This window comes from Scyliorhinus torazame, chromosome 31, assembly GCF_047496885.1.
Source record: "Scyliorhinus torazame isolate Kashiwa2021f chromosome 31, sScyTor2.1, whole genome shotgun sequence".
Classification (NCBI taxonomy): Eukaryota; Metazoa; Chordata; class Chondrichthyes; order Carcharhiniformes; family Scyliorhinidae; genus Scyliorhinus; species Scyliorhinus torazame.
This window is the reverse complement of record NC_092737.1, coordinates 14,611,347-14,635,725: the sequence shown is the minus strand read 5'-3', so window position 1 is coordinate 14,635,725 and position 24,379 is coordinate 14,611,347. Positions and strand designations below refer to the sequence as shown.

General features: G+C 49.1%; 1 protein-coding gene across 5 annotated transcripts in view; it reads right to left on the bottom strand.

Moving 5' to 3' along the window:
- Positions 1 to 117: 117 nt before the first annotated feature.
- LOC140404698 (histidine N-acetyltransferase-like) overlaps positions 118 to 24,379 on the bottom strand; it is a 36,838-nt gene continuing 12,576 nt past the window's right edge. For 4 of the 5 annotated variants that reach the window (XM_072493365.1, XM_072493366.1, XM_072493364.1 and 1 more), the window contains exons 2-5: positions 19,932 to 20,025; positions 8,225 to 8,386; positions 2,681 to 2,893; positions 118 to 1,856 (exon numbers count right to left, since the gene is read on the bottom strand). In XM_072493365.1, the coding sequence (XP_072349466.1) occupies positions 1,293 to 1,856; positions 2,681 to 2,893; positions 8,225 to 8,386; positions 19,932 to 20,025 (1,033 nt within the window). In that variant the 3' untranslated portion in view covers positions 118 to 1,292. The remainder of the gene's footprint in view (positions 1,857 to 2,680; positions 2,894 to 8,224; positions 8,387 to 19,931; positions 20,026 to 24,379) is intronic. The other variant, XM_072493367.1, reaches the window with a different exon arrangement.

Sequence of the window (24,379 nt, the reverse complement as noted above, 5' to 3'; positions counted from 1 at the left end):
AGTCAATTCCAGCCCCCCTTGACCCGGAATTGCAAAGTAAGTGAATCAACCAATAATCCTTATCAGGTTTTCGATATCTTTGGCCCTAGACTGCTCCAATGACTTACAGACACCAGATTGCAAGTAAAACACAAAAAACACTTTATTTGTAACAAGGGTTAAAACGTGCAGCAATTAAACAAGAATATTGGCCTGCTAATCTATTACTGTCCCCTTTCACCATCCCACCCTCTACCCAAACACACACAATACAGACACACATAGAGGAAGGGAAAGGGGTAAAATCGTTGGGTATTAAAATGTGGATGTAAGAGAGATATGTTCTTATTGTTGATGTTGAAGTCTTTGTAGTCGGCCTCAGAACGAAGAGTGTTGAAAACCACCAGTTGGATTGGATCTTCTGGTATGTGCATTCAGCCAGAACTCACAATCATCAGCCTCACTGAGGTAAGATTCGAGTTCTCCAATTATCAGATTTTAAAAGGTGGTTTTCAAATAACCCAGCCTGCCTGCAGCCGGTGTTGGTCGGAATCTACCTGCAGGTTCAGCTGGCTGTGGGGGGAAGAGAAAAAAGCCTTTCATCAGGTACGAGAGAGAGACAGGGAGATCAACCTGTGGCTCTCCAGGCCTCTTAATCAAAAGTGAATTTCACTCTGCAAAATGTAGCCTGTCTGTGTTTGGCAGAAAATTCTGGAACATAAGCACAAATCAGTATCGATTGCCAGTCCAGTCCCGGGAAATCAAAGCAGACTGGCTGCCAGCCAAATCCATCAAAACATTTAATCACTGGGACAGACCAAAAGCACTGGTGCCTGAGGTCACCAGATGCCACCAAACCAAATAGCACATCGTGGGGGGGGGGGGGGGGGGAGTAATTGTCCAGATACAAAACTTACAGCAGCCAAAATAACAAATATATAAAAGGAATACACATGGGAAATCAGGTATTAATAGGAGTATTCTTACACCTGGGATGTTTACCCACTCTGCATCTCAATTGGTCCACCAAGCCTGGTGACCCTTACTCTGCTGTGTTGCCCTAAGTGGACAACCATCACAAATCAACCACAAATGTTAACTCGATTTCTCTCCACAGATGCTGCCTGTTGATTTCTAGCATTGAATTTGCATTTCTGGCATCTGTGATGTTTTATTTTTGTGGACTACAGCTCGCAAAATAATGGGAAGAGGACAGAGGAGCAAGGATGTAGGAAAATGGCTGAAGAAAACGAGAATTTGGAACAGGATTTGTTGCATTGGTGAGGCAAGGATAAAGAGTCTGTTCTTTATCATCAAACATAGTTTTGCGAAATATCATCCTCCACTATAATCTCATCATTCCAGTATTGCTTCCCTTTCTCAAGCCCCATTTCATTGATACAGAATTCCCACATCTGTGGGGACAGTGATGGATTTACAAACAGGAGACAGATTACATTGTCTTGTAAAGGAGGCAGGCTTTGCAGCTGAGAGAGGAAGACACTTTTCACAGCTGATAAATCTTCCCCAAACATGTCGATCATGAAAACACGGTTCCCCATGGGATCTCTGTAGGGAGCTGTGCCCAAACTCACAGCCCGTGTGTTATCCTTTCGATCAGCTCTCCAGACGATATCTCGCTTCAGTAAAATATCCAGGTTACTCTCCAACGGTTTGAACACGGATCCATTCACAATGATTCTCCCGCCCGGCAACACCGTGTCGATTACGGTTCGGTTCAGGAATATCGATCGCACATCGTCCGGCTGGAGAGGAATCGGTTTGTAATATTCATCACCTCGTTTCTTCATGTTACTGATCACCTCGCTGATCAGAGTGGGGACATTTATCGATGGAACTCGAAGAGAAATCAGGAACTGGGAATGAAAGATATTGGGGAAAGTGTTAGTGAGGAAAATGTGGAATGAGGATGAAATATTGTCCCTTACCCTCTGCAGGGTGGCGATCTCCGTCAGATTGCCACTCTCGCCAGACTGAGCTACGCTGTAATTACTAAGCTTCTCTCTCGCCCAACCCTCCTCACTCAGGCTGGGTGAGAGAGGAGCAGCGAAGCCCACCCCCGGCGGCATCATCGTGGAGTAACTGGGGCGCAGAGAGGTCAGTCACTCCCCCTTTTTGCAGGATCAGCTGCTGTAAAGAGGGAGGTTTAAAGGGGCAGTTTTCAGGGAGCAGGCATGTTACAATTTTAGGGAATGTGGGAGGGTCGAGTGCGTACCAGTCAGTCCGGGATGGAGGGAAGGAGTGGGCTCAGCCCGGGAAGTGGTTCTGTCCAGGAGGGATATCTGTTCGTAAGGGTCGGAAGGCACTCAGACCGGGAAGGTGGTCAGTTCGGGAGGAGGGATAGTGGGAAGTGTCAGTCGGGAGGAACGGAAGGAGGGGGAATAAATCCTGGAAAGCCAGGGTCAGGTTGGGTCAGAGGGGTGGTGGGGGACAGGCCCAACATGAGATCGAGTGTCTGGTCAACTGGTCAGACACTTGGGGAATCAGCTCACTGTCTCATCCAAAAGACAGCACCACTGACAGTGCAGCACTCCCTCCGTACTGCACTGCGAGTGTCAGCTTTGGTTTTAATGATCCAGTTCTGGTAGGATCTCGAACCCAGAACCTTACAGCTCAGAGGGAAGAGTTAAACCCAGTGAATCACAGCAGGTGTGAGAGTATAACTGCACGCGAATTGTACCTGTGTGCCTAATACACAAAGTCCTCTGTCAAGCTTGCACTCTTTGATAAAACGTTGCTTCTTCACCTCTGGGTACCTCACTCTTACAAGCTCAATGACATGTCTGAAAGTCAGCCGTCCAACTCCTTTGCCTCTCTCTGAAGCAGCTACCTTTGCACCTTCCAACAGGGCTGTCTGTCCGTCATCCACGATGTGAACAGAATTAAGACTGATCTGGAAATAGAGAGGTAAGTAAAAAAGGTGAAGTGGCCATGATCCCAGATGACTATGGGCTGCTTTCCCCTTTGAGGGGGGAGAGCTGACCGGTGGTGATTTAACCTGAGGGTCACCACACCTCAGGCGAGGACCGAGGTTGAGTAGGCGGTGTGGTCCTTCATGAATAACCTCAGCCGGTACGGGAATTGAAACATACATAGAAAATAGGAGCAGGAGGAGGCCATTCGGCCTTTCAAGCCTGCTCCGCCATTCATTATGATCATGGCTGAATATCAAGTTCAATGCCCTAATCCCGCCATCTTCCCCCACCCACCATATACCTTGACGCCTTTAGCCCCAAGAGCTATATCGAATTCCTTTGTGTAATTACACAATATTTTGGCCTCAACTACTTTCTGTGGTAGTGAATTACGCAGATTCACCGCTCTCTGGGTGAAGAAATTTCTTCTCATCAAGCTGTGATCCTCGTTCTGGACTCCCCCCACCATCGGGAACATTCTTCCTGAATCTACCCTGTCGAATCCTGTTGGAATCTTATAAGTTTCTGTGAGATCCCCTCTCACTCTTCCAAATGCCAATGAATATAGTCCGAACTAACTTAGTCTCCCTTCAAATGACAGTCCTGCCATTTCAGGAATCAGCTTGGTAAAGCTTTGCTGCACTCCCGCCATTGCAAGAACATCCTTCCTTGGACCTGCGCTGTTTCCCCCGCTCTACATGACGAATCAGGTCTCCAGCCAACTAAGCTGAACAGCCTGGGTGGGATTCTCCGTCATTCAACACCGAAACCGGGAAAGGAGCTTGGGCGGAGAATTGGTCGCGAGGTCAACATCGTAGCAGTTGCCAGGCACTCACCAGAATGCCATATCCGGTGCTTCAACAGCGGTGTCGTATATTCTAGTCTGCATGGACAGTAAATGCCATTGGCACATCATTAACGGGCCTGACCCAGTATTCTCTGGGGCCTCTACGATGCTCCACCTCCGCCAGGGAGAAATACCGACGGCGAGTTTCACTTGTGGTATGAAAAATCGGGATACAGGCACCGTAGCTGATGAGGGAGAGAGAGGAGATCGGATACTGAGAGGCACGAATGTGGGCTGCCGATCCTGCCACTGGCATGGCTGGCTGAGGGGGGAGCAGTGTTTCCCATTCCATGAGGAGGCAGCGAGGGTGATGGGTGTGACCAGGGGATAGCCCGTGGGGTCGGAGTGAACCCGCATGGGACTGGGGTGTCCAGGCATGGACAGCCATTCCACCCCACTGAACGCCACAGTGGCCTGTGGTTGTGCAGAATGACACCAGCCATATGGTTGGCCCCACCCAATCCCCCACCATCTCTCCCCCCCCCCCCCCCCCCCCCCACAACCTAACAGACTCCTCCTCCCAGCGGGTCAGCATGAGACCCACAAAAGGGCATGTCAACAATAGCCATTGCAGAAGGGTGCCGGACGGGGAACGCGGAACGTACTACGTGGAAGCTAAACAAATTTGGCTTGGCTGCATCGACTCTCACAAACTTCTACAGATGTGCGATAGAGAGCATCCTATCCGGCAGCATCACAGCCCGATATGGCAACTGCTCGGCCCACGATCGCAAGAAACTGCAGACTGTGGTGAACTCAGCCCAACACATCACACAAGCTTGCCACCCCCACATTGATTCTGTCTACACCTCCCGCTGCCTCAGGAAGGCAGGCAGCATTATCAGAGACCCCTCCCACCCAGGCTTTGCCCTCTTCCAGACCTTTCCATCAGGCAGAAGGTACAGAAGTCTGAAGACCTGCACATCCAGACATAGGAACAGCTTCTTCCCCACCGCTACAAGACTCCTCAATGACTCCCCCTCGGACTGATCTGTTCCCTGTAAGAACACTATTTACGACGCCCTATGCTGCTCTTGCTCATGTATTTGCTTTGTTTGGCCCCTTGTTCCGCACTGTAACCAATCACTGTTTGTCGATGTACCATTTGTCAATGTTCTCTGTTGATTATTCTTGTGTCTGCGACTAGGGGCTTTTCACAGTAACTTCATTTGAAGCCTACTTGTGACAATAAGCAATTTACATTACATTACTATGTACGTACTGTGTACGTTCCTCAGCCACAGAAAAATACTTTTCACTGTTCTTCGGTACATGTGACAATAAATCAAACAAAATCAAAAAACCACTGGCATTGGTAGGGCAAGCCACCAGTACCAGTGGCAGCAGGGACGGGCGCCAGGGTCCAAGGCTCCTGCAGTGCTGGGCACCAACGGGGCCACGGGTGCGGAGGGCAGACTGCCATTGGGAACAGCCGGGGGAGGGGTGAGCGGGGCACATTCGGGAACAGGGTCTGCAGGGCAGACCAGGGCCACCGTGTAGCCCAGTGGACATGTTGGGCACGGGTTATGCACCATGCTAACGAGTCTGCCTTGTACCCCCTGCAGACAATGGACTTCAGAATTTGCCCTGCAATTGTGGCCTTCATCCTCTTCGCCGCAGCCTTAGGGAATGAACTGAGCCTTTACAGGCTGGAGCTGCTCGAGGAGCAGGACGCCACAGTAGCGGAGTCTGCGCCAGAGGAACAGAGCCAGCCGGTGAAGATGGAGAGCCGGCCACCCAATAGGCCGAGGAGGAGGTGGGAAGAAGGCGCCGCATGAGGGCTCGAGTGTCTCGGCAGCACCTGTCATTCGAGGACCTGCCGGATCGGGCGTGTCGTCGAACCGAGCAGAGAGATAGTACGACATACCTGCCTGATAATGGTGCACCTGGTACCATGGGGGTATGGGGGAGGACACCCACTCCCAGTGGCCATCAAGGTGACGGTCATCCTGAACCTTGATGTCCCAGGCTTCTTCCAGGGACCGAGTGTGGACCTGTCCGGAATCTCACAGAACTCAGTGCACATGCGCATCCGTGCCGTCAAAGAGGCCCTATATGCCTGGTCGGCACAATGCACCCATTTCAATGTGGGCCAAGTCCTCCAAGATACCCGTGCAGCGGGGTTCTCCATCATCGCCACGATGCCCCGAGGCCAGGGGGTGATCGACAGGTTGCATGTCACCCTACCAGCACCGTCTCGTGCTGGTCCTATCTACACAAACCGAAAGAGCTTCCACTCGATGAGCGTGCAGCTGGTGTGTGACCGGAGCAATGAGCATTGGCTGACCTGGGGGTCCTGGGCCAAGTCCACCGCCAACATCCCCCCATTCTCACTCCCCCACCCCCAGCGCCCCCTCTGCGGCGAGCCCAGACCAGCCCATCCCTCACACCCTTCTGCTGGAGCACCATGGCAGGTTGTAACATTGTGAACAAGTGATTAATGTTAACAAGTGAAATATATATATATACAGCTTTGTGGCTTAGTCCCTATCACTCTCCTATGTGCTGCACCCGTTCCACTTCACTAAAGTGCCATTGCAAGGTGAGTGTCTCTGGGATGGTGGAGGGTGTTGGAGAGCGCCGCGATGGGAAGTCAATATCGTCCCTGGACTGGCACTCCCGGGTGTCTTGGGCTGCAGGTCGATGGCTCCTGTCATTGTCCGTTTCCTCTACCTCCTCCTTACTGCTCTCATCTTGGGGTTGGGGTTGTGCTTGGGGTCGGGGGTTGGTGGGGGGGGGGGGGGGGTGGCACCACAAGGGCCCGCATGATTGCCAGATGATCCTGCAGGACACAAGACAAGATGCACGATTGGACCTCGGGATGGGGTGGTAGATGGTGCTGGAGGGGGGTGTAGGGGTGGTGGTGGTGGATGGGGCAGTGTGGGGGTGGTGTTGGCGGAGGGTTCAGTGTTGGGATATGTGTGGGGGCGTTGGCGGAGAGGGCGGGGTGGAGGTGGGGAGTGGGGGTGGTGACATACGTGCCATGGATTACCTCAACGCAGTGGGGTCTTATTTTCTCACCCTAAGCTGATCACCTCAGTGACCGCCTTCTCCCGGGGCCTACTAATCAGATCCAGTGCCCGCTGCTCTGCTGTGGTGAGGTGCCGCAGGTCCAGGGGTTCCCTCTCTGGTCTGTTGCCTCTCATGGCAGTTGTGGGCTGACTTTCCTGGGGAGGTAGTGAAACAGGAAATGCAGAGTGTTAGACAGTCATATGTATGCAACATAGTGGGTTTGGCTGAGGGGGGAGGCAGCTGGTGGCCTTCGGGGCCAGAGCACCAGGCCATGGCAGCCAGTATGGGTGCTGGCATGTGCAATGAGACCTGGATGTCCTCGTAGTCAGTGAAGGTAAGCATGGAGCACAGCAGGTGGTAAAGAAGGCAATTGGTATGTTGACCTTCATAGCGAGAGGATTCGAGTACAAGAGCAGGGATGTCTCGCTGCAATTATACTGTGTCTTGATGAGGCCACACCTGGAATATTGTGCGCAGTTTTGGTCTCCTTGCCTGAGGAATGATTTTCTAGCTAAAGAGGGAGCGCAGCGAAGGCTTACCAGACTGATTCCTGGGATGGCGGGACTGACGTACGAGGAGAGATTGAGGCGGTCAGGATTGTATTCACTGGAGTTCAGAAGAATGAGGGTGGTAGAAACCTATAAAATTCTAACAGGACGAGACAGGGTAGTTCCCGAAGGTGGGGGTGTCTCAAACCTGGAGTCATAGCCTAAAGATACGGGGAAAACATTTTAGGACAGAGAAAAGGAGAAATATATTCACCCAGAGAGTGGGCGGCCTGTGGAATTTGTTACCACAGGAAGTAGTTGAGACCAAAACATTGTATGTTTTCTAGAAGTTAGATATAGCTATTGGGGTGAAGATAATCAAACTTTATGGGGAAGGCAGGATCAGGATCATTATGATCATAATGAATGGCACAGCAGGCTCGAAGGGCCAAATGGCCTCCTCCTGCTCCTAGTTTCTATGAGAATAGGAATGGATTGAGGCAAAATGTAAATGATTTTGAATGTGGTATCGTCATTTGACCAGCAGCAAAGAGCTCGTGCTCTGGAGATTGCTGGTTCGAATCCAACCAAGGTTTGTAACAGCGGCACAGTGGTTAGCACTGTTGCTTCACAGCGCCAGGTACACGGGTTCGATTCCCGGCTTGAGTCACTGTCTGTGCAGAGTCTGCACGTTCTCCCCGTGTCTGCGTGGGTTTCCTCCGGGTGCTCCGGTTTCCTCCCACAAGTCCCGAAAGACGTGCTTGTTTGGTGAATTGGACATTCTGAATTCTCCCCCAATGGACCCAAACAGGCACCGGAATGTGGCGACTAGGGGATTTTCACAGTAACTTCATTGCAGTGTTGATGTAAGCCTACTGTGACACTGATAAAGATTAATATTATTACATGTCAATTTCAACAATTTGAAAAGTGAACAGGCCTCTGATTTCAATGGAACTCACCACTTGACCATGGAGTTTGGCCAAAATGACCACACGGTTTCTCTCTCGGAGCCAGGAATGGTAGACGCTCGGCATGTAATCTGTCTCATCATTGAAAAGGGATTGAACCTGTTCAAAATCTTTTTCTGTAGCCAGGCATAAATCCAGGTCCGACTCTGAGTACTTGACAGATCAATAAAGGAGAAAGATTAAGATCACTACTGAGTGTGTCATGGAGTTTGGATTTTAATTTGTAGATGAACAACTGCCCAGAGGCACAACTAGACAAGAACTGATACTGAAACATAGAAGGATGCTTTAGGAGGAAAGGGAGATTGGACAAAGGGGTCGGTTTTGAAAGAGTTTGGGTATGGTGCTCTTTCCAAGAGCCGGTGCAGACTCAATGGGCCGAATGGCCTCCTTCTGCACTGTAAATTCAATGATAATCTATGATTAATCTAGGACAAAGGTTCGGCACAACATCGTGGGCCGAAGGGCCTGTTCTGTGCTGTATTTTCTTTTTTTTTTTATTAAATATTTTATTGAAAATTTTTGGTCAACCAACACAGTACATTGTGCATCCTTTACACAATATTATAACAACACAAATAACAATGACCTATTTTATAAACAAAAAATGAATAAATAATAAATAACAAAAATGAAAACTAGCCCTAATTGGCAACTGCCTTGTCACAAGTAACACTCTCCAAAAATATAATTTAACAGTCCAATATATAATTATCTGTAGCAACGACCTATACATACTATACAGTATATATTAACAACCCTGAGAGTCCTTCTGGTTGCTCCCCCCCCCCCGCCCCCCCCCCCCCACCCCCCCCGATCCTGGGCTGCTGCTGCTGCCTTCTTTTTCCCATTCCGTCTATCTTTCTGCGAGGTATTCGACGAACGGTTGCCACCGCCTGGTGAACCCTTGAGCTGACCCCCTTAGGACGAACTTAATCCGCTCTAGCTTTATAAACCCCGCCATGTCATTTATCCAGGTCTCCACCCCCGGGGGCTTGGCTTCTTTCCACATTAGCAATATCCTGCGCCGGGCTACTAGGGACGCAAAGGCCAAAACATCGGCCTCTCTCGCCTCCTGCACTCCCGGCTCTTGTGCAACCCCAAATATAGCCAACCCCCAGCTTGGTTCGACCCGGACTCCTACTACTTTTGAAAGCACCTTTGTCACCCCCATCCAAAACCTCTGTAGTGCCGGGCATGACCAAAACATATGGGTATGATTCGCTGGGCTTCTCGAGCACCTCGCACACCTATCCTCCAACCCAAAAAATTTACTGAGCCGTGCTCCAGTCATATGTGCCCTGTGTAATACCTTAAACTGAATCAGGCTTAGCCTGGCACATGAGGACGACGAGTTTACCCTGCTTAGGGCATCTGCCCACAGCCCCTCGATCTCCTCCCCCAGCTCTTCTTCCCATTTCTCTTTTAGTTCATCTACCATAGTCTCCCCTTCGTCCCTCATTTCCCTATATATATCTGACGCCTTACCATCCCCCACCCATGTCTTTGAGATCACTCTGTCCTGCACCTCTTGTGTCGGGAGCTGCGGGAATTCCCTCACCTGTTGCCTCGCAAAAGCCCTCAGTTGCATATACCTGAATGCATTCCCTTGGGGCAACCCATATTTCTCGGTCAGCGCTCCCAGACTCGCGAACTTCCCATCCACAAACAGATCTTTCAGTTGCGTTATTCCTGCTCTTTGCGACATTCCATATCCCCCATCCATTCCCCCCGGGGCAAACCTATGGTTGTTTCTTATCGGGGACCCCCCCAAGGCTCCAGTCTTTCCCCTATGCCGTCTCCACTGTCCCCAAATCTTCAGTGTAGCCACCACCACCGGGCTTGTGGTGTAGTTCCTCGGTGAGAACGGCAATGGGGCTGTCACCATAGCCTGTAGGCTAGTCCCCCTACAGGACGCCCTCTCTAATCTCTTCCACGCCGCTCCCTCCTCCTCTCCCATCCACTTACTCACCATTGAAATATTAGCGGCCCAATAATACTCACTTAGGCTCGGTAGTGCCAGCACCCCCCTATCCCTGCTACGCTGTAAGAATCCCTTCCTCACTCTCGGGGTCTTCCCGGCCCACACAAAACCCATGATGCTCTTTTCAATCCTTTTTAAAAAAGCCTTCGTGATCACCACCGGGAGGCACTGAAACACAAAGAGGAATCTCGGGAGGACCACCATCTTAACCGCCTGCACCCTCCCTGCCATTGACAGGGATACCATATCCCATCTCTTGAAATCCTCCTCCATCTGTTCCACCAACCGCGTTAAATTTAACCTATGCAATGTGCCCCAATTCTTAGCTATCTGGATCCCCAGGTAACGAAAGTCCCTTGTTACCTTCCTCAACGGTAGGTCCTCTATTTCTCTACTCTGCTCCCCTGGATGCACCACAAACAACTCACTTTTCCCCATGTTCAATTTATACCCTGAAAAATCCCCAAACTCCCCAAGTACCCGCATTATTTCTGGCATCCCCTCCGCCGGGTCCGCCACGTATAGTAGCAAATCGTCCGCATACAAAGATACCCGGTGCTCTTCTCCTCCCCTAAGTACTCCCCTCCACTTCTTGGAACCCCTCAACGCTATCGCCAGGGGCTCAATCGCCAGTGCAAACAATAATGGGGACAGAGGGCATCCCTGCCTTGTCCCTCTATGGAGCCGAAAATATGCAGATCCCCGTCCATTCGTGACCACGCTCGCCACTGGGGCCCTATACAACAGCTGTACCCATCTAACATACCCCTCTCCAAAACCAAATCTCCTCAACACCTCCCACAAATAATCCCACTCCACTCTATCAAATGCTTTCTCGGCATCCATCGCCACTACTATCTCCGTTTCTCCCTCTGGTGGGGCCATCATCATTACCCCTAACAACCTCCGTATATTCGTGTTCAGCTGTCTCGCCTTCACAAACCCAGTTTGGTCCTCGTGGACCACCCCCGGGACACATTCCTCTATTCTCATTGCCATTACCTTGGCCAGGACCTTGGCATCTACATTTAGGAGGGAAATAGGTCTATAGGACCCGCATTGTAGCGGGTCCTTTTCCTTCTTTAAGAGAAGCGATATCGTTGCTTCAGACATAGTCGGGGGCAGTTGTCCCCTTTCCTTTGCCTCATTAAAGGTCCTCGTCAGTACCGGGGCGAGCAAGTCCACATATTTTCTATAGAATTCGACTGGGAATCCATCCGGTCCCGGGGCCTTTCCCGCCTGCATGCTCCTAATTCCTTTCACCACTTCTTCTACCTCGATCTGTGCTCCCAGTCCCACCCTTTCCTGCTCTTCCACCTTGGGAAATTCCAGCCTATCCAAGAAGCCCATCATTCTCTCCCTCCCATCCGGGGGTTGAGCTTCATATAATTTTTTATAAAATGTCTTGAACACTCCATTCACTCTCTCCGCTCCCCGCTCCATCTCTCCTTCCTCATCCCTCACTCCCCCTATTTCCCTCGCTGCTCCCCTTTTCCTCAATTGGTGTGCCAGCAACCTGCTCGCCTTCTCCCCATATTCGTACTGTACACCCTGTGCCTTCCTCCATTGTGCCTCTGCAGTGCCTGTAGTCAGCAAGTCAAATTCTACATGTAGCCTTTGCCTTTCCCTGTACAGTCCCTCCTCCGGTGCTTCCGCATATTGTCTGTCCACCCTCAAAAGTTCTTGCAGCAACCGCTCCCGTTCCTTACTCTCCTGCTTCCCTTTATGTGCCCTTATTGATATCAGCTCCCCTCTAACCACCGCCTTCAACGCCTCCCAGACCACTCCCACCTGGACCTCCCCATTATCATTGAGTTCCAAGTACTTTTCAATGCACCCCCTCACCCTTAGACACACCCCCTCATCTGCCATTAGTCCCATGTCCATTCTCCAGGGTGGGCGCCCTCCTGTTTCCTCCCCTATCTCCAAGTCCACCCAGTGTGGAGCGTGATCCGAAATGGCTATAGCCGTATACTCCGTTCCCCTCACCTTCGGGATCAATGCCCTACCCAGCACAAAAAAGTCTATTCGCGAGTAGACTTTATGGACATAGGAGAAAAACGAGAACTCCTTACTCCTAGGTCTGCTAAATCTCCACGGGTCTACACCTCCCATCTGCTCCATAAAATCTTTAAGTACCTTGGCTGCTGCCGGCCTCCTTCCAGTCCTGGACTTCGACCTATCCAGCCCTGGTTCCAACACCGTATTAAAATCTCCCCCCATTATCAGCTTTCCCATCTCTAGGTCCGGAATGCGTCCTAGCATTCGCCTCATAAAATTGGCATCATCCCAGTTCGGGGCATATACGTTTACCAAAACCACCGTCTCCCCCTGTAGTTTGCCACTCACCATCACGTATCTGCCCCCGTTATCCGCCACTATAGTCTTTGCCTCGAACATTACCCGCTTCCCCACTAATATAGCCACCCCCCTGTTTTTCGCATCTAGCCCCGAATGGAACACCTCCCCCACCCATCCTTTGCGTAGCCTAACCTGGTCTATCAGTTTCAGGTGCGTTTCCTGTAACATAACCACATCTGCCTTAAGTTTCTTAAGGTGTGCGAGTACCCGTGCCCTCTTTATCGGCCCGTTCAGCCCTCTCACGTTCCACGTGATCAGCCGAGTTGGGGGGCTTCCTACCCCCCCGCCCTTGTCGATTAGCCATCACCTTTTTCCAGCTCCTCACCCGGTTCCCACGCAGCTGTATCTCCCCCAGGCGGTGCCCCCCCGCCCATCCTCTCCCATACCAGCTCCCCCCTCTCCCCAGCAGCAGCAACCCAGTAATTCCCCCCTCCCACCCCCCCCCCCCCCGCTAGATCCCCCGCTAGCGTAATTACTCCCCCCATGTTGCTCCCAGAAGTCAGCAAACTCTGGCTGACCTCGGCTTCCCCCCGTGACCTCGGCTCGCACCGTGCGACGCCCCCTCCTTCCTGCTTCTCTATTCCCGCCATGATTATCATAGCGCGGGAACCAAGCCCGCGCTTCTCCTTGGCCCTGCCCCCAATGGCCAATGCCCCATCTCCTCCACCTCCCCCCATCACCACCTGTGGGAGAGAGAAAAGTTACCACATCGCAGGATTAGTACATAAAACCCCTCTTTGCCCCCCACATTCGCCCCACCACTTTGTTCGAACGTTCTTTTTAATAACCCGCTCATTCCAGTTTTTCTTCCACAATAAAAGTCCACGCTTCATCCGCCGTCTCAAAGTAGTGGTGCCTCCCTCGATATGTGACCCACAGTCTTGCCGGTTGCAGCATTCCAAATTTTATCTTCTTTTTATGAAGCACCGCCTTGGCCCGATTAAAGCTCGCCCTCCTTCTCGCCACCTCCGCACTCCAGTCTTGATAAACGCGGATCACCGCGTTCTCCCATTTACTGCTCCGAGTTTTCTTCGCCCATCTAAGGACCATTTCTCTATCCCTAAAACGGAGGAATCTCACCACTATGGCTCTGGGAATTTCTCCTGCTCTCGGTCCTCGCGCCATCACTCGGTATGCTCCCTCCACCTCCAACGGACCCGCCGGGGCCTCCGCTCCCATTAACGAGTGCAGCATCGTGCTCACATATGCCCCGCGTCCGCTCCCTCCACACCTTCAGGAAGACCAAGAATCCTCAGGTTGTTCCTCCTTGCGTTGTTTTCCAGTGCCTCCAACCTTTCCACACATCGTTTCTGATGTGCCTCCTGCGTCTCCGTCTTCACCACCAGGCCCTGTATATCGTCCTCATTCTCGGCTGCCTTTGCCTTCACGACCCGAAGCTCCCGCTCCTGGGTCTTTTGTTCCTCCTTTAGCCCTTCGATCGCCTGTAGTATCGGGGCCAACAGCTCTTTCTTCATTTCCTTTTTGATCTCTTCCACACAGCATTTCAAGAACTCTTGTTGTTCAGGGCCCCATATTAAACTGCCACCTTCCGACGCCATCTTGGTTTTTGCTTGCCTTCCTTGCCGCTGTTCTAAAGGATCCACTGCAATCTGGCCACTCTCTCCTCCTTTTTCCATCCGTATCCAGGGGGGATTCCCTTCTGGTTTACCGCACAGTGTTTTTAGCCGTCAAAATTGCCGTTGGGGCTCCTATCAAAGGCCCAAAAGTCCGTTTCACAGGGAGCTGCCGAAACGTGCGACTCAGCTGGTCATCGCCGCACCCGGAAGTCCCTGTGCTGTATTTTCTATGTTCTATGTATGTTCTATGTTCCTAAAGGAAGAGACAGAGGTTAAAGGGAAAATGTTTGGATGGTGGAAGCACAGTCACCAATGGTTGGACAGAGGATGAGGAGACGCACAAGAGGCCTGAGTTGTGGGAACAGAGGTTTCCTGGAGGGATGTCGGGCTGGAGGAGGTGACAACAATTGGAAGAGACCCAACCAGGAAGAGACTGACCAGGAGGATTTGAACTTTAAACTGGAGAACTTGGAGCAAACATCGATCAGCCAAGGTGAGTGAGCAGGACTTTGTTACGGGTTAGGTTACAGAGGGTTAGCCTCAGCTGACACCGATGGAGTGTGGAGCCGGCCAGGAAAGGATTGGAATAGTCGAGTTTGGAACCGACAGAAACATGGGTGAAGGTTTCAGCAGCTGCTGGACACAGGCCACTGCAGAGACTGGTGAAGTTACGGAGGTGGAAGTGTGCGGCCTTTATGATGGAAATGATACGGTGTCAGATACTTCGCTCAAGGTCGGCCAGGATGCAGATGTTGTGAGCAGTCATATTCAACTTAAGAGTTAGGAGCTCAATCTGATTTGCATCAGGTAGCGATGCTGCTAACAGCAGCAGGGCCCGAAGCAATTGTTTTTAATCCATTTAAATTTTCAAACGATGAAGATAGTAAACATTTTAACAAAGTAATTTGAAGATTTGATGAACATTGCACCCAGGAGGAGTGAAATTTATGAACGCTATGTGTTTAGATCATTCTTACAGAAGACAGAAGAGTCCATAGATCATTTCATCACTGATTTAAAGTTAAAAACTAAAACCTGTAATTTTTCCGCGGTGGAACCTTCCCTGATTCGGGAGCAGATTGTGTTTGGTGTGAATGAAAATAAGCTGAGGGAACGATTGCTGAGGGAATCAGAGCTGTCTTTAGAACACACAGTTAAGATTTGTCAGGCTCACGAGCTGGCAGCACAGTATTCTGAAATGTTTCCCAGTAACGATGGAGTCTTCTTGGGGGAAAGCACTTTGATTGCCGTCCTTATTCCAAAAATGCGGGAAACTTCCAAAAAAAAGGCGGGAAGGTTCCTGCAGTTGCTCGCACACCAACAAACAGGTTAAAGATCAGGACAAGTATTTCTGTGTAAAAGATTCGGTCAAAGGCACAAATTAAGGTAGTGTCCAGCGTTCGGCAAGTTTTGTTCCAGATGCAAAGGAAAAAATCACTTTGCTCAGAATTGTTACTCAAAGCTCAACGCCAGACCAGTCAGCACAGTGGAGGTCACAGTCTCCAGTGAAGAAACATCAATGTTTGTTGGAGTAATAACAGAAGAAGAATTTTTTGGAGACATCAAAAAATTCTCCAGCACTTAAATAGATGCAAACTGATACTCCATTTAAAATAACAGGGCACACAGTAGCACAGTGAGTAGCACTGTTGCTTCACAGTGCCAGTGTCCCAGGTTCGATTCCCAGCTTGGGTCACTGTCTGTGCGGAGTCTGCACGTTCTCCCTGTGTCTGTTTGGGTTTCCTCCGGGTGGTCCGGTTTCCTCCCAGAAGTCCCGAAAGACGTGCTTGTTAGGTGAATTGGACTTTCTGAATTCTCCCTCAGTGTACCTGAACAGACAGCAGAATGTGGCGACGAGGGGATTTTCACAGTCACTTTATTACAGTGTTAATGTAAGCCTACTTGTGACAATAAAGATTATTAAAAAATAAATGTGGTTGATGAGGACAAATGTGGTTGATGAGTGGCTGCTACCACTTGAAGTGAATAGTTCAGTGGTCCAATTGAAGTTATGATGTGGAGATGCCGGCGTTGGACTGGGGTGAGCACAGTAAGAAGTCTTACAACACCAGGTTAAAGTCCAACCGGTTTGTTTCAAACACTAGCTTTCGGAGCACTGCTCCTTCCTCAGGTGAAGAATGGAGTTTATTCTGTCCCATTCTGCATTATATTCGAGGGCTTGATTCACCTAGGAAGGAGCATTATTAGCATGCGCATGGATCCTAAAATCTTAACGAGTAGATCAAAAGAGAACATTACTAAATACCAAAGTGTGAGGAAATCACATCTGAGATGGCTGGTACACAATTCCTTTTGAAACTTGACGCATCTCAAGGTTTCTGGCAACGAAAGCTAGAGGAACAAAATACAAAGTACTGCACTTGTAATATGCCATTTGAATGGTACTGGTTTCTGTGAATGCTGTTTGGCATAATTTCAGCATCAGAAGATATTTCACCGTGCCATGGATAATCGAAGGCATCGAACGTGTATGTGTAGACATGAATGATATCATAATTTAGGGCTCAACTATAAAAGAGCACAATACGAGGTTGCTTAAAGTTCTCACGAGCATCAGGAGAAATGGGCTGAGCTCAACAAGCAAAAGTGCCAATTTGGAGTAACTGAGGTCACATTCCTAGGTGAAAAGCCCTCATCGCATGGCATTGAACGTGACAAGGACAAAATCCAAGCAATTCTCAACATGCCAAAACCACACGACAAGGATGGGAATGATCAATTTTATAGAAAAATTCATTCCAAACCTGTCAGCAAAAACAATACACCTGTGCGATCTGCACAAAGCAACGGATTTCACTTGGACTGAGCAACATGAGCAAGAATGGAAGAAGCTCAAGACTTCACTAACCACCACATTTTTTGATCCATCTAAGCAGATTAAAGTATCAACAGACGCATCTGAAGATGGTCTAGGAACAGTTCTTCTGCAACTCGAGCATGTTGATTGGAAACCAGTTGCGTATGCATCACGATCCATGATGACAACAGAGCAGAGGTAAGCTCAAATCGAAAAAGAATGCCTCGGTTTAGTTGTACGCTTGGAGAAATTCCACGACTACGTGTATGGCCTTCCAACATTCACAGTTGATACAGATCATAGTCCTTTGGCTAACATCATCAAGAAAAATCTCAACCAGGTGTCTCCGCACATTCAGAGGTTGATGATGAAGTTAAAAGGCTATGACTTCAATCTCATCTACATGCCACGTAATATTTGTTCTCAGCAGATGCATTATCAAGAGCGTTGATACAAAACATTAGCAGTGCAATTGCTGAAGATGTACAGCTGCATGTCAGTCTTCTTTCCGCACTACTACCAGTATCTGATACAAAACTTCAACACTTCAATGCCTTCAACACCATAATCCCAGCCAAACTCATATCAAAGCTCCAAAACTTGGGACTTGGCTCCTCACTCTGCAACTGGATCCTCAACTTTCAAACCCACAAACCACAATCAGTAAGAATAAACAACACCTCCTCCACAATAGTCCTCAATACCGGGCCCCAGCAAGGTTGCGTACTTAGCCCCCTACTATACTCCCTGTACAGACATGACTGCGTGGCAAAATTTGGTTCCAACTTTATCTACAAGTTTGCTGACGATACGACCATAGTGGGCCAGATCTCGAATAACGACGAGTCAAAATATAGGAGGGAGATTGAGAACCTAGTGGAGTGGTGCAGCGACAACAATCTATCCCTCAATGCCAGCAAAACTAAAGAGCTGGTCATTGACTTTAGAAAGCAAAGTACTGTACACACCCCTGTCAGCATCAATGGGGCCGAGGTGGAGATGGTTTGCAGTTTCAAATTCCTAGGGGTGCACATCTCCAAAAATCTGTCCTGGTCCACCCACATCGACGCTACCACCAAGAAAGCACACAGCGCCTATACTTCCTCAGGAATCTCAGGAAATTCGGCATGTCCACATTAACTCTTACCAACTTTTACAGATGCATCATAGAAAGCATCCTATCGGGCTGCATCACAGCCTGGTATGGCAATTGCTCGGCCCAGGACCGCAAGAAACTTCAGAGAGTCGTGAACACCGCCCAGTCCATCACACAAATCTGCCTCCCATCCGTTGACTCCATCTACACCTCCTGCTGCCTGGGGAAAGCGGGCAGCATAATCAAAGACCCCTCCCACCCGGCTTACTCACTCTTCCAACTTCTTCCATCGGGCAGGAGATACAAAAGTCTGAGAACACGCACGAACAAACTCAAAAACAGCTTCTTCCCCACTGTTACCAGACTCCTAAATGGCCCTCTTATGGACTGACCTCATTTATACTACACCCCTGTATGCTTCACCCGATGCTGGTGTTATGTAGTTACATTGTGTACCTTGTGTTGCCCTATTATGTCTTTTCTTTTATTTCCTTTTCTTTTCAAGTGCTTAATGATCTGTTGGACTGCTCGCAGAAAGATACTTTTCACTGTACCTTGGTACACGTGACAATAAACAAATTCAAATCCAGGAAGTAACATACTCTTCAAGAGGTGATTAGGAACATCAAATCACCCTGGCCCAGAGGTCAATGTATGGAGTTCTACAAGATAAGATCTGAACTCAATAATGGAGTGGTACTTCAGTTCAACACTATACTTACACCTCACTTTCTTCGCAAGGATGTACCAAAGAGGATACATGAAGGACATCTTGGGATTGAAAAATGTAAACGGAGAACCCATGACTGTTTCCTGGCCAGGTATAGGAGGCAGATTCGTGTGATGGACTGGGCGGTGTTCACGACTCTCTGAAGTTTCTTGCGGTCCTGGGCCGAGCAGTTGCCATACCAGGCTGTGATGCAGCCCAATAGGATGCTTTCTATGGTGCATCTGTAAAAGTCGGTAAGAGTCAATGTGGACATGTCAAGTTTCCAAAGATGTCCCTGAAGGAAGAGACAGAGGTTAAGGGGAAAGTGTCTGGATGGCGGACGCACAGTCACCAATGGTCGGGCAGAGGATGAGGAGACGCACAAGAGGCTCGAGTTGTAGGAACAGAGGTTTCCTGGAGGGATGTTGGGCTGGAGGAGGTGACCAGGATAGGAACAGACACACCCAGGAAGAGACTGAACGTGAGGATCTGAACTTTAAACTGGAGAACTTGGAGCAAACATCGATCAGCCAAGGTGGGTGAGCAGCACTTTGTTACGGGTTAGATTACAGAGGGCTAGCCTCAGCTGACACCCATGGAGGGTGGATCCGGTCAGGAAAGGGTTGGAGTAGTCGGGTCTGGAGCTGACAGAAACATGGGTGAATGTTTCAGCAGCTGCTGGAGTCTGAGGCCAGTGCAGAGACTGGTGAAGTTACAGAGGTGGAAGAATTCCCTTTGGGCACGACAATTGAATGTGCCTCCTCCACACTCTCAGGCTGTGCATTCCTAACGACTCACTGAGTAAAAATGCTTTCCTTGTGTCATCTCTGGTTCTTTTACCAATCCCCTCTGATTTCTGATCCTTCCACCAATGGGAGCACTTTTTCCACCTCGACTAGGTCCAGACCCCACATGGTTTTCCTCAAACTTCACTTCTCCAGTAACAATCCCAGCTTCTCCAGTCTGTCCACGTGTCTGAAGTCCCACATCCCCGGAAACATTCTGGTCAATCTTTACCCCACACACTCTGAATCCTCTACGTCCCACCCGAAGTGCGGTGCTGGGATTTGGACACCATTTACATTTGGTTGATCACGTCTGGGTCACAGTCCTGAGTTAAAATGCATCACGGAGAGCAGCTCACACTACCCACCTGTCTGGTCGTGTAGCTCCTCACTCCGGGCCTCCCCATCGGTCGCCCGCCTGGTGCTCTCAGGTAACTGTGGATCGCAGAAGCTCTCATCGCCCTGGATTCAGGGTGGTGTGAAGATGGGATGACAGAACAGGAGAAGCCAAATTAAATGGGAAAATATTTCTCCAGTGAGGTTGTTGAGGAACAAGTTTTTCCCAGGCACCAGGAGAACGGATCGACTCTTTAAATATTGACCGAGGGACAGTTACATCCACCTGAGAGAGCGATCGGGACTCACGTTAACATCACACCCATCAAATAGTATCTCTGACAGTGCTGCACTCAGTGTAGCATAGGAGGATCAGAGCCTGGATTATATGCTCAGGTTCCTGGAGAGGCCCGTCTGATTCAGGGGTAAGATAAACATCCAGGTAGAATAACCTGAATTGCAAATATTCTTTATGCAAAAAAGTGTAGATAAATATCATCAAACTGGCTGTGAATGTAGAGACCTTCTCCTGGGTCCACAACTCTCTATTTTTCACACTCTGTCTGTCACTTAGCAGGTATTTATTAATTTTAACCCCCTGAGTGGTCGTTCAATGTAACATGGGGGCAGCAGATCCCCCAGGTCAGGGGGGAGATAACCCGGCTCCCTGTTAACGGTCATGTTGACAGGACCAAAGAGCTGGCGGTCATGTTGGCGACGACGGCGACTCCAGAACAAAACATGAATTAGCCGCCGAAGGTGAATTATTGAGCAGTTTGATTGTTGGATTTTATTTTATATACGTCGTTTCCAAGCGGTGCGAAATATGTCAGGACAAGGGAATTTAGAAGGTTGCTGCTGCTTTGACAAAGGGTCATCTGGGCTCGAAACGTTAGCTCTTTTCTCTCCCTACAGATGCTGCCAGACCTGCTGAGATTTTCCAGCATTTTCTTTTTGGTTGCTGCTCTGTCCCTACCTAACCACCCCCCCCCCCCCCCCACCCCCCACCAACCCAGGACTCAGATTCTTCAGGGAGCAGCTGCTCTTACGCATCAAATTATTTTAGTCTCGGAAAAAACAAGCGAGTCTCAAACCAATCGTCCAAGAGTCAGTTACTGCGGTCAAACGCACACCTCCTCTTCGCGGGAGATGAATAGAAAATTTCCGCTCACTATTCACTGGATTACCCTGTGGAGCAGCGCTTGGCGTTATCAAAGGAATAGCCGTGTGCTCGAAGTCCAAACTGACATTGTTTAAAGGGAGCAGAAAATAGTGGAGAAAGGGAGGGAGAAAGATAAAAAGTAGAGCTCCGAGAAAAAGAGAGAAAGACTGAAAGAACCGAGCAGATAGAGTGTGCGGAGACGATGTGTGAAAAAACACACGGGTATATTGATAATGCACAATGAGTTTTCATTGAATTACAATAGAAAGATGGATGGATGGACGGCCATTATCATGGTGTTAAGTGGCAGATGGTGGTGAGGATACAAAGAAAACAAGAATTCATCATTCACGGCACAGTTAGAGACAATCATTAAAATTACAGTAAAGTTTAAAGTAAAAAAATATTGCACCGTAATGAACGTTTTAGTGCAAATAATAATAAATTGCTAAATACAGAGTAACAAATGAAAGGTCCACAAGACTCTGTATTCTCTATTAAATCCACAGATCATCTATTGTGAGGCTGAGTTCATTCAATATCTCAATCATTGACACACTATTTAGGAGTTTATAAAGTTAGCAAACAAAGAACAAACAAAGAACAAAGAAATGTACAGCACAAGAACAGGCCCTTCGGCCCTCCAAGCCCGTGCCGACCATACTGCCCGACTAAACTACAATCTTCTACACTTCCTGGGTCCGTATCCTTCTATTCCCATCCTATTCATATATTTGTCAAGATGCCCCTTAAATGTCCCTACTTCCACTACCTCCTCCGGTAGTGAGTTCCAGCCACCCACTACCCTCTGCGTAAAAAACTTGCCTCGTACATCTACTCTAAACTTTGCCCCTCTCACCTTAAACCTATGCCCCCTAGTAATTGACCCCTCTACCCTGGGGAAAAGCCTCTGACTATCCACTCTGTCCATGCTTCTCATAATCTTGTAGACCTCTATCAGGTCGCCCCTCAACCTCCTTCGTTCCAGTGAGAACAAACCGAGTTTATTCAATCGCTCCTCATAGCTTATGCCCTCCATTCCAGGCAACATTCTGGTAAATCTCTTCTGCAGCCTCTCTAAAGCCTCCACATCCTTCTGGTAGTGTGGCGACCAGAATTGGACACTATACTCCAAGTGTGGCCTAACTAAGGTTCTATACAGCTGCAACATGACTTGCCAATTCTTATACTCAATGCCCCGGCCAATGAAGGCAAGCATGCCGTATGCCTTCTTGACTACCTTCTCCACCTGTGTTGCCCCTTTCAATGACCTGTGGACCTGTACTCCTAGATCTCTTTGACTTTCAATACTCTTGAGGGTTCTACCATTCACTGTATATTCCCTACCTGCATTAGCCCTTCCAAAATGCATTACCTCACATTTGTCCGGATTAAACTCCATCTGCCATCTCTCCGCCCAAGTCTCCAGACAATCTAAATCCTGCTGTATCCTCAGACAGTCCTCATCGCTATCCGCAATTCCACCAACCTTTGTGTCGTCTGCAAACTTACTAATCAGACCAGTTACATTTTCCTCCAAATCATTTTTATATACTACAAAGAGCAAAGGTCCCAGCACTGATCGCTGTGGAACACCACTGGTCACAGCCCTCCAATTAGAAAAGCATCCCTCCATTGCTACCCTCTGCCTTCTATGTCTAGCCAGTTCTGTATCCACCTTGCCAGTTCACCCCTGATCCCGTGTGACTTCACCTTTTGTACTAGTCTACCATGAGGGACCTTGTCAAAGGCCTTTCTGAAGTCCATATAGACAACATCTACTGCCCTACCTGCATCAATCATCTTAGTGACCTCCTCGAAAAACTCTATCAAGTTAGTGAGACACGACCGCCCCTTCACAAAACCGTGCTGCCTCTCACTAATACATCCATTTGCTTCCAAATGGGAGTAGATCCTGTCTCGAAGAATTCTCTCCAGTAATTTCCCTACCACTGAAGTAAGGCTCACCGGCCTGTAGTTCCCGGGATTATCCTTGCTACCCTTCTTAAACAGAGGAACAACATTGGCTATTCTCCAGTCCCCCGGGACATCCCCTGAAGACAGCGAGGATCCAAAGATTTCTGTCAAGGCCTCAGCAATTTCCTCTCCAGCCTCCTTCAGTATTCTGGGGTAGATCCCATCAGGCCCTGGGGACTTATCTACCTTAATATTTTTTAAGACACCCAACACCTCGTCTTTTTGGATCACAATGTGACCCAGGCTATCTACACCCCCTTCTCCAGACTCAACATCTACCAATTCCTTCTCTTTGGTGAATACTGATGCAAATTATTCATTTAGTACCTCGCCCATTTCCTCTGGCTCCACACATAGATTCCCTTGCCTATCCTTCAGTGGGCCAACCCTTTCCCTGGCTACCCTCTTGCTTTTTATGTACGTGTAAAAAGCCTTGGGATTTTCCTTAACCCTATTTGCCAATGACTTTTCATGACCCCTTCTAGCCCTCCTGACCCCTTGCTTAAGTTCCTTCCTACTTTCCTTATATGCCACACAGGCTTCGTCTGTTCCCAGCCTTTTAGCCCTGACAAATGCCTCCTTTTTCTTTTTGACGAGGCCTACAATATCACTCGTCATCCAAGGTTCCCGAAAATTGCCGTATTTATCTTTCTTCCTCACAGGAACATGCCGGTCCTGTATTCCTTTCAACTGACACTTGAAAGCCTCCCACATGTCAGATGTTGATTTGCCCTCAAACATCCGCCCCCAATCTATGTTCTTCAGTTCCCGCCTAATATTGTTAGAATTAGCCTTCCCCCAATTTAGCACATTCATCCTCGGACCACTCTTATCCTTGTCCACCAGTACTTTAAAACTTACTGAATTGTGGTCACTGTTACCAAAATGCTCCCCTACTGAAACATCTACCACCTGGCCGGGCTCATTCCCCAATACCAGGTCCAGTACCGCCCCTTCCCTAGTTGGGCTGTTTACATATTGTTTTAAGAAGCCCTCCTGGATGCTCCTTACAAACTCCGCCCCGTCTAAGCCCCTGGCACTAAGTGAGTCCCAGTCAATATTGGGGAAGTTGAAGTCTCCCATCACCACAACCCTGTTGTTTTTACTCTTTTCCAAAATCTGTCTACCTATCTGCTCCTCTATCTCCCGCTGGCTGTTGGGAGGCCTGTAGTATACCCCCAACATTGTGACTGCACCCTTCTTATTCCTGATCTCTACCCATATAGCCTCACTGCCCTCTGAGGTGTCCTCTCGCAGTATAGCTGTGATATTCTCCCGAACAAGTAGCGCAACTCCGCCTCCCCTTTTACATCCCCCTCTATCCCGCCTGAAACATCTAAA